Source organism: Mandrillus leucophaeus, unplaced genomic scaffold (genome assembly GCF_000951045.1).
Source record: "Mandrillus leucophaeus isolate KB7577 unplaced genomic scaffold, Mleu.le_1.0 Scaffold1098, whole genome shotgun sequence".
NCBI lineage: Eukaryota > Metazoa > Chordata > Mammalia > Primates > Cercopithecidae > Mandrillus > Mandrillus leucophaeus.
The window spans coordinates 337,096-347,193 of NW_012099187.1; the positions used below are offsets into that span (position 1 = coordinate 337,096).

At 35.9% G+C, this 10,098-nt stretch overlaps 1 protein-coding gene across 2 annotated transcripts in view; it reads right to left on the reverse strand.

Moving 5' to 3' along the window:
* Positions 1–10,098, reverse strand: part of AKAP9 (A kinase (PRKA) anchor protein 9) — a 172,310-nt gene that overhangs the window by 78,303 nt on the left and 83,909 nt on the right. For both annotated transcript variants that reach the window (XM_011989703.1, XM_011989696.1), the window contains exons 15-16: positions 6,585–6,681; positions 4,964–5,056 (exon numbers count right to left, since the gene is read on the reverse strand). In XM_011989703.1, coding sequence (XP_011845093.1) covers positions 4,964–5,056; positions 6,585–6,681 — 190 coding nt within the window. The remainder of the gene's footprint in view (positions 1–4,963; positions 5,057–6,584; positions 6,682–10,098) is intronic.

Below are 10,098 nucleotides of genomic sequence, written 5' to 3' on the forward strand. Positions count from 1 at the left end.
CTCGGCCTCCCAAAGTGCTGGGATTACAGGCTTGAGCCCCCGCGCCCGGCCAGTTTCCCAACTTTTAACACTTGCTAAAACTCACCAAATTTTGCAGTTACAATTGGTGAATTTCATATTATGTAAATTATACCTCAGCAGAGATGATTACAAAGAACAACAAAAAACACAAAGGAAGCTATTGAAATTTTGAAAAATTGGTATCATAAAGATCACTTTCTTTTGTATATGCATTCAGATTAGAAAGAAATGACAGATAAAAGAATTCTGGTTTGGGGCCGGGTGCAGTGGCTCACACCTGTAATCCAAGCACTTTGGGAGGCCGAGGCAGGTGGATCTCGAGGTCAGGAGTTCAACATCAGTCTGGCCAACATAGTGAAACCCCATCTCTACTGAAAATGCAAAACTTAGCCAGGTGTGGTGGCGTGTGCCTATAATCCCAGCTACTTGGGAGGCTGAGGAAAGAGAATCACATAAACCTGGGAGGGAGAGGTTGCAGTGAGCAGAGATCACGCCATTGCACTACAGCCTGGGTGACAGTGTGAGACTCTGTCTCAAAAAAAAAAAAAAAAACAGGATTCTGGTTTGGAAACTTAAAAAAAACAGACTTAACTACCCTGTTACTCTTTCCTTTCCCTTCGCTATACTGTCTAAAAAATCCAACCAACCTGATTGGTCTCATTTTAAATTCATAACCACTACCTTTAAAATGGGCCCTTGGTAGAATCAGGCAATTTAACTCAACTTCCCTAGTTTACTCCATTTCTGATTCCTTCCCCTAGACAGAACTTTTCCCTCCTCTTCAACTTCCAACATCTTCTCTTTCTTTGTCTCTCTCAGGTGTTGACCTTGCTTCTTGTTTTAGTGAGAAAATGTAAGCAATTACTAGAAGAGAACTTTCACAGGCTCTGAATACTACATCTCAAAAGATACCTGAATAACAAACCAAATATTCTTTGCCTTCCTTCCTGTTATTATAAACTGCCATGCTCCTATCTAATGGCAACCATCCAGGGTATGGAATCCCCTCTCATCCAATCAAGGACACTACTCCAGCAACTGCTCCTCTGTATCCTAAATTAGCTATTTCCCTCCCTCTCTCTTCAATCATTTCCATGAGCACAAAAGTAGATGTAATACCTATTATCTTAAATAAAAACAAAACAGCAACAAGAAAAACTCACCACTTGACCCCCACATCACTCTTTACCACTCTCTTTCTCTGCTCCCCTTTTAAGTAAAACTCCTCAATATAGTTCATCTCCTCATTCTTCTCCTTCATTCTCTCTCAAACCCAGTCTAATCAGTTTGTCTACACCATGCCATCAAATGTGTTCTCGTGAAAGTCACCAATGATTTCATCTTGTAAAATCAAATGATTAATTTGCAGTAATAATCTTTCTTGACCTATTAGGAACATCTGATACAGTTTAATACATTCTCTGCTTGATAACAGTTTTACTTGGTTTCTGCCATGCCCATTCTTTTGTTCTTCCCATATCTAACTTACTGCTCCTTCTCCATCTCCTTTGTTTTTCCTTATTTATCTGGTCTCTAAACACTGGCATGCTTCAGGTCCGTTCCCAGATACCTTCTCTATCTACACTTATTCCCTATATTAGTTTTTCAAATTTTTTCACTGCAATCCATGGCAAACATACACACACATAAAACAACATAAAACAACAAAACCACATGTTATATTATGACCCAAAGCATACACAGGTACATATGTGTCTATATAATTAAAACTTTCCATTAATATTAAAATCCTACTCCCAACCCCCTAAATGGATTTCATGCCTTAAAAATGAGTTACAACTCACAGTTTAAAAAACATTGCACTATATGCTAACTCCCAAATTTATATTTCTTATCTTATTTCCTAAAATCTAGATTTATATATCCCAAACACTAACTTTACTCAACATTTCCTTGGCTGTTCCTCAACATTTATATTTGGACATTTAGTAAATATTTTTGCATTTAATGAGTCAAAAGCTGAATTCTGAGTCTCCTCATTCCTCTTCAAAACTACTCCTTTGCAGTCTTTTCCATCCTACTAAAGAACTCTAAGCAAATACCAACTCCATTCTTCAAGTTGCTCAGGTCAAATAACCTAGAGTAATATATTCCCCTTAAGTGTGAGCCCTTGCCCTCTTTCCCTGTATTTCTTCCTCCCGTATCCAGGAAAAGGAAAATTCTCCTCCTGTACATCTGCAGAAAAGACAAATCTGTGCCAACATTTCACAATATTTCACCATCAATGTGGGAGTTGCAGGATTAAACTGAATTGTCCTCCAACTCAGCAGAGGTAGCAGCTGGGCAAGCAACCTTCACAAACTCTAGTCAAGTCTCCTGACCACGTCTTAAAGACACCTGTTAGAGTAATTTTTGACCTTTATTTCTGTCTTATCTCTCTTGACTTTCCCTTTCATATTTCTTTAAAAGGTCCTCAACCTGATATCTTCCTGATTCACTCCCTCACTTCCTTTAGGATTTTCCTCTAATGTCACTTCATAAAGTCAGGCCTTCCATGACAAACCTATACAAAATAACACCATCTCACTCCCCATGGATTTTCCTAGTCCCGTTTTTTTTTTTTCTTTACAGTACTTACCATCGTCTATATGTTGTCTATCTGTACCAACTAGAATGTAAGGTCTATGGAAGCAAAGATTTCATCCTCTTTTATTCTCTGTCATACCTCAGCACCCAGAACACTGCCTAACAGTGAAATGTAAATGAATGTCTAATTTCAGTAGTATGTGCTCAAATCACAGGAGGACTCTAATGTGATATATACTGGGAATCACTACTCTTACTGGGCTTCTTCTATATAGCCTTGTGCTTTTAGAAAAATGATTCTCAGCCAGGCATGGTGGCTCACGTCTGCCATTCCAGCACTTTGGTAGGCCAAGACGAGTAGACTGCTTGAGATCAGGAGTTCAAGCCCAGCTTGGCTAACATGGCAAAACCCTATCTCCACAAAAAAAATACAAAAAAATTAGTTGGGGTGGTGGTGCACACCTGTAGTACCAGCTACTTGGGAGGCTTAGGTGGGAGGATGGCTTGAGCCCAGGAGTTGCAGGTTGCAGTGAGCAGAGATTGCGCCACTGCACTCCAGCCTGGGCGACAGAGCCAGACCTTGTCTCAAAAAAAAAAAAGAAAAAAGAAAAATGGTCTTCAATCTTCTTCTACCATATCTGAGGGGTACAGAGTACAGCATAATCCCATTGGTACTGGTGACTAATGTCGACAATCTGTATTATTCTAGGACCAAGCTGGGCCATCAAATGTAGTCTCTTGGATCACAGTATCTTGGCTGCATTTAGAAGAGTCTTCACTGACTGGTACTTTAGTGCTTTGCTATCAGCTTGAGTGAGTAATGCTTTATAAAACATCTTCATATTACCACCATTATCACAGTAATAAGACTACTTTTAAGATAATATTTATGAGTCTTTACTATGTATCAACTCATTTGCTAACTGCTCTGTAGGCATTAGCTCATTGAATCCTTATAAAAATTACTACTATGCCAGTTTCCTCTTTCAACATATAAAACGCTGAGATTCACAAGTAACTTTCCTAAGGTCACAAATCTAGTAAACCAAAAGAACAAGAATTTAAAATATGGTATATCCAATACCAAACCTCACATTAATTACTATACCCTGATACACCATTCCATTTGATACATTTGTATAAAAGCTACATGCAAGAGAAAACTTGCATTCCTCCAAGAACTAGACATTGAAAGCTATAAAAAAAAAATGATAGTGTTTCACTTTTCACTTTAGTCATAAGTGAACAGGTCCTTATGGCCCAGATATTTCCTTGCGTCTTGACTTCCTCAGCTAATTTATGTTTTTCCTAATTCCTTATATATTTCCTTTATATCCTACCAATCAATCCCACCCCTTTAAAATCCACATATTCCACTGGGATTGTTATATTAAGACAGTTGAAATATTATTAAAAAAAAAGCAAACTCATAATTCAATAGTTCCTCTGTGTGTGTGTGTGTGTGTGTGTGTGTGTATATATATATATTTTTTTTTTAGATGGAATTTCGCTCTTGTTGGCCAGGCTGGAGTGCAATGGCATGACCTCAGCTCACCACAACCTCTGCCTTCCAGGTTCAAGTGATTCTCCTGCCTCAGCCTCCTGAATGGCTGGGATTACAGACATGAGCCACCACATCTGGCTAATTTTGTATTTTTAGTAGAGCTGGGGTTTCTCCATTTTGGTCAGGCTGGTCTCAAACTCCCGACCTCAGGTGATCTGCCCACCTTGGCCTCCCAAAGTGGTGGGATTACAGGCATGAGCCACTGTGCCCGGCCAGTTCCAATATTAAAAGCCAACCAGGTATACACATTTTGAAAAGGAATACAAAGACAAAACAAATAGAACCATAACGTTACACTAGGTTATATGGCTAATATTAAAGAACGGCTCTGGACACAGCAGATAAGCATACAGAGATGAGCAAAACTCACATTGATAAACTCCTTCACTTAGCCAGGAGCTAATTAATACTCACTGATAATCCTCCCTTAGTATCTGTAGTCATTACCTAACAAAGCTTTTCTGATTGGAAATAGATACAGATAATATACACAGAGGACCAACCACTTTCTCTTTCTTTTCCTATCTTCTTCCCAACTTTTAAGGAAGACCAAACTCCTTCACAAGGCAACAAATATATAGACTTGTTTTGGCATTCTGAAAAGCTTCTAATTACTAGTCTACACCAAAGAATGCTCTTCTCAAATAAAAGTTCACAAGATATTTTGTTTAAAGGCAACTATAATTGATATCATTATCCAACCACTTAAAGATGAACTATATATGAAACTTAGAAAAATAAAGTACATACCATCAATAAAATCCATGCTATTTTTGAAGGCTCAAAGGGAATATAAACTAAGATAATCTTCCAGATAAGCTATAAGCTTACCTTAGCTACTTCTTCTTCTAATTGTTGTTGGTATTGTTTTTCAAGCAACTTAACGATATTTGTTTCCTCTTTCACTCCAAATTCACCAGAAAACTATATTTAAAAGCAAACCATGACATTTATTTACATTAATTATACACCACTTATTTTTAAACTTCTACCTCAAAATCTCCCCAAAGTATCAGTATTTTTAGAAAAGTTCTACACACTTTCAGCAAAAAAATCAATTTTAATTCTCTCAATTAAAAACAATTTTAGTAAATAATTCTACTAAATAATTATACTTACTACTGTGAACTTAACAATCAAAGATGCAAAGAGAAATATGTTTACATATTTATAAATGCCAACATACAGTTCTAGAGTGGGAAAAGGATACTTAAATATAACTAATACAATATATATGTGTGTATATATTTCCTTTTAAGTAAAATGTTAAACAGTGGCATTGTTTGCTCATAAAATTACAAGCAAATTTTCTTTTCTTCTTGGTACTTATTAATACTATCTAATTTTTTACAAATACAAAGTTACAGTTATCAATAGAAAAAACTATAAACTTTAAAAAAATATAAACATGTTCTCAGTATGAAAGTATTTATTTAGCAATTATCATGATATGGGATGAGTATAGCAGAATCAAGGAAATGTCTAACATCTTTCCTCTGTATACTGAGCCAGGAAGAACGATGATCTTAATTTTTTCTGTGACTTAAGAGCTAAAAATCTACTGAGTGAAGACCAGGGTTTAGCAGTTGCAGGTTTGAGAAAGTTGCAGGTGTGAGAAATTGAGAATAATACAATGCTGAGCAGAGGCAGGGGGTGGTTTAGTTAGATGGCATGCGCTGTAAAAGATGTGGAACTTTTATATACCATATGGACCTTACTGGAGTAGGCCTAATCTATTATCCCAGCCCTACTGTCTTGGATTCTGGGGATTCCTAAATACTTTTTTCTTTTTTCTTTTTTTTTTTTTTTGTGATGGGGGAGTCTCGTTCTGTCACCCAGGCTGGAGTGCAGGGGCGCAATCTCAGCTCACTGCAACCTCCGCCTCCTGGGTTCAAGCGATTCTCCTGTCTCAGCCTCCTGAGCGACTGGGACTACAGGCAAGTGCTACCACGCCCAGCTAATTTTTTGTATTTTTGGTAGAGATGGGGTTTCACTGTGTTAGCCAGGCTGGTCTTGATCTCTTGACCTTGTGATCCACATGCCTTGGCCTCCCAAAGTGCTGGGATTACAGGCATGAGCCATCGCACCTGGCCCCTAAGCACTTTTCTAGAGATGGCCTGGTCCAAATTCCCATGCTGGAAAGACAAAGCTATGTCGACCAGGGCACTGAAACTAATTTGTACATAGCCCACATGTTACAAAAAACAAGATAAATCTTAAACTATAACATATTTAAAGGAAATACAACCCCTCAAACTTCCTCTGTGTTTTTCCTATGCTATAAAAATAGATAAAATTTCTTTACCTATGTATTCTGAGTTTTCTATATAAGGTATTATCCTCATATTTATTATGCTTACTTCTCAGCAACTATAGTAAACCAGACATAAAAATGATAGTAGAAAAATCAGTGTATATAACAGTTAAAAGATAAAAATTAAAAATATAATACCTCTATTGTACCATCAATATTCTTTTTCACACAACTTCCAGGGTACATTGTTCTCTGTGCATCAGATTCTGTAATTACCACCGAATCAACAGGGAAGCTGAATATAAATAAAAAAGGTTAAAGAATTAGAGTTGTATATATGCTTTAGTGTTCATCCAAAATCTATAACACACATAAAATGTGTACCGGGGTATGGGAGACAAAAATGAGTCAAGGGTTGTAGGTATTGTAACTTAAATCATATTTTTGACTAATATTTCCACTTAAAAGAACACAATTGAGTAACAGTATTTTAACAGATGATCAACTGAATTTTATGTCATCTTACACTACAAATGTATGATATGGAACTATACATACTGACTTTTTTTTGGAGAGATGGGGACTCACTATGTTACACAGGTTGATCTCAAACTCCTGGCCTCAAGTGATCCTCCCACCTCAGCCTCCAAATGTGCTGGGATTATAGGCATGAGCCACTATGCTTGCCAGTATTAACTTTTTTTTAAAAGTTATCTGAGATATATTAGTGACTTTTAAAAAGTTTGTAAAATCTCACTTTTATGAGAAACTTCTTTTAACATACATATGTATATTTGGATACACAAAGTTTGATTTTTTTCCTATGTGTCCACATCAAAAGTAACAACGTTTACCTCTAGTGGAACTCAGGAGCAGTGGAGGTACAGAGAAGAACCTTAATTCACAAATACTCACTTTTGGACTTTTTTGTTTAATTTTTTGGTATTCACATCTGTATTGTGTAGTTTTTACATGCATTCATTATTTAAAAAATTTTTTTTTCTTAAAATGCTTAACTTAGGTCATAAAAACTAAGATCAGTATTTAAGAACCATGGGAAAAAAATAAAAGGAGGAAATTATAATTTTCATTTCTGGCAAATACAATTTTCCACACCCATTTTCATGTACAACTCACTATGTTGCTTTCTTAGTTCGACCCTCCTCTTGTCCACATACCTTTCTTTCTCGTATTCTTTTCTATCCTAAATTCCGTCCAAAACTGGGCAGATAAAAGTTGTCATCATCCCATTTCATAACTTACATAACTAAACCCCTAATGATGGCCATTTGATTGCTTCCAATTGTTCACCATTACAAACAATGCTATAATACAGATCTTCACAAATGTATCTTGGCACACTTCTATGGATGTTTCTATATGATAAAATCTTGTAAGTAATTGTTAAACTTAATATTTCATGTTTTAATTCAGGGCTATATTCCAAAAAGTTTTATTAATTTTATTATCATAATTGTATCATTTAAGTATTTTCTCAAAACTTCAGCAATCGGGGGTCATAACAATTGTAAAACTTTGCTAGAATATGTATGTCTTTATTTTTGAGAAGACATTTTCTTTCAAACATTATTGGCCATTTAGGTTTTTCCTGCTGTGAACTACCTTCTCATGTTCTATGACCATCCCATGCTTCTAAAAACTTGTTCTTCTTGTCTTTCTTCTCTGCCCTTTCCTGCTTCTTCATTACTATTTTGTCTCTGTTTTCCTCACTGTCCCTTGTATATACTCCTCTGATCCTTGGCTTTATGTCATGGATCTTATTTTCACAGCCTAGAAAATCCTCCTGATTATCTATCCAGCCACTATGATCTAAACTCCAAAAAGTACTACTTAGTCCACAATGACTTCATTCTTTAAGCTTTACAGTATTTGAAAGTGTTTACTCCAAACTGAAAAAATAGTCTGGCATAAACTTAATTCACTGCTCCCCTCTTGCAATTAAGCTCCTACTATCTGCAACCCCTGTTGAATTTCCTATTTATGTGATGTACTTTCATTTTCCATATTCCCTAGGCTCAAGCAACACAGAGTTATCTTTGTTTTTTCCCCTCTGCTTTGTTTCCAACATTCCTTCCATTGCAATGTCTTAATACTCATCCTTCATTTCCATTTTGCTGTTATTACTCTAATGGGCAGTATTACAGATGTGCAGTAAAAAATGCCACAAAGAGATGGGTTTAAATTCCAGCGTTTTAGTTATATCACTATGTTATATTCCCCAACCATTACCTTCAAAAATTACTGCAAGTAATTATTATTTCAGTGATTACACTGAAGTCCCTGGAAGGAAATAGCCACTTTACATAAACATCTAATTCTACCTCCAGGATATCTAGCTAAGGCTCTTTTCGGTTACTGTTTCATTTAACCCTCACAATCTTAAGGGTAATTATTATTATCCCTATTATTATTTAGAGATGTTTAAATAATCTGTCCAAGATCATATAGTCAGTAAAAGGTCAAATCAGGGTTAAATGCAGATCTGTCTGACTAAAACCCATGATCTTTCCAACATTAGAGTGTTTCTCTTAGAGGTTTCTAGTATGAAACACCCAATATTTGTTAAAAGAATGACTCAATTATTTTTCTTAACCATTTCAAGTCTACCCACAGGGAACAGTATACTCTATTCAAAATGTGTTACAGTTGTGTCCAAAATATGTGATGCTATTTACAAAAAAATAATTTTGACTCATTACTATTAGTAAGAATGAGGATGGTGGTGAGTAAGACTCTTTTTGGTAGGGGTGCAGGGAGCAAATGAATGGTTTTGGTTCAAAGGCATTGTCAACACGTTTCCACGGAGTATTACAGAAACTCTGAGAGAGGGTGGTGAGCTGGCAGAAGCCCAAATGCAGGAATAACAATGTAAGCCTACGTTTCCAGAAGCCTCTCTTTTCGTCATGCTTTGGAGAGAAAGCATCATTAATTAAAGGAAGATTACTTGAAATACTGACTGGTTATTAGAAAGTTCTTCCTAATTACCTATTTTGTTTCATATCAGAAAGCAGTGGTTTCCAAATGTCAATCTATGCGTTCCATGCCTCTGAATTATATTGTTAAAAACACAAATTTCCATATTCCATCTCAAAGTTATTGAGTATGACTCTCCAAATTATAATTCAGTGATCTTTCATTATAAATATTAAAAAAATTATATTAAAGTTCAAAAACTTCCACCATTTCTGATGTACGGTCATGTTTAGAAACCACCAATCTCAAAGAAAATGGGAGCTTTATAAGGCTAAGCCAATACCAAGCAAACAATTAAAAGCCCTTATGTAGGTTCCAAATACAGAAGAGTAACGACTAGTTCCAAACAAGTAGACATTCAATTTTCATTCACTATCCAAAAAAACTGTGTTGAGGTTTTACTAGCAAGTGCCTATGAAGACAGTGCTAGAATAGCAGAGCCAGCCAAAGTTAGAATAAATCTCTGAGGGTTTTATAGAGCTAGTTATATATTATATCATACTTCCCAACTAAATTATAAACTGTTTATTCATTAAAAAAATAACTTATTGAGTACCTATTATGCGCAGAGAATTATCTTAGGTGTTTGGGACATATCACTGACCTAAATGGAAAAAGAGCCCCACCCTTATAAAGTTTAAAGTCTTTGACCAGAGACGAACAATAAACAAAATAAAAATGAATCCACCCCCTCCAAATTTACATATATTTGGTGTAT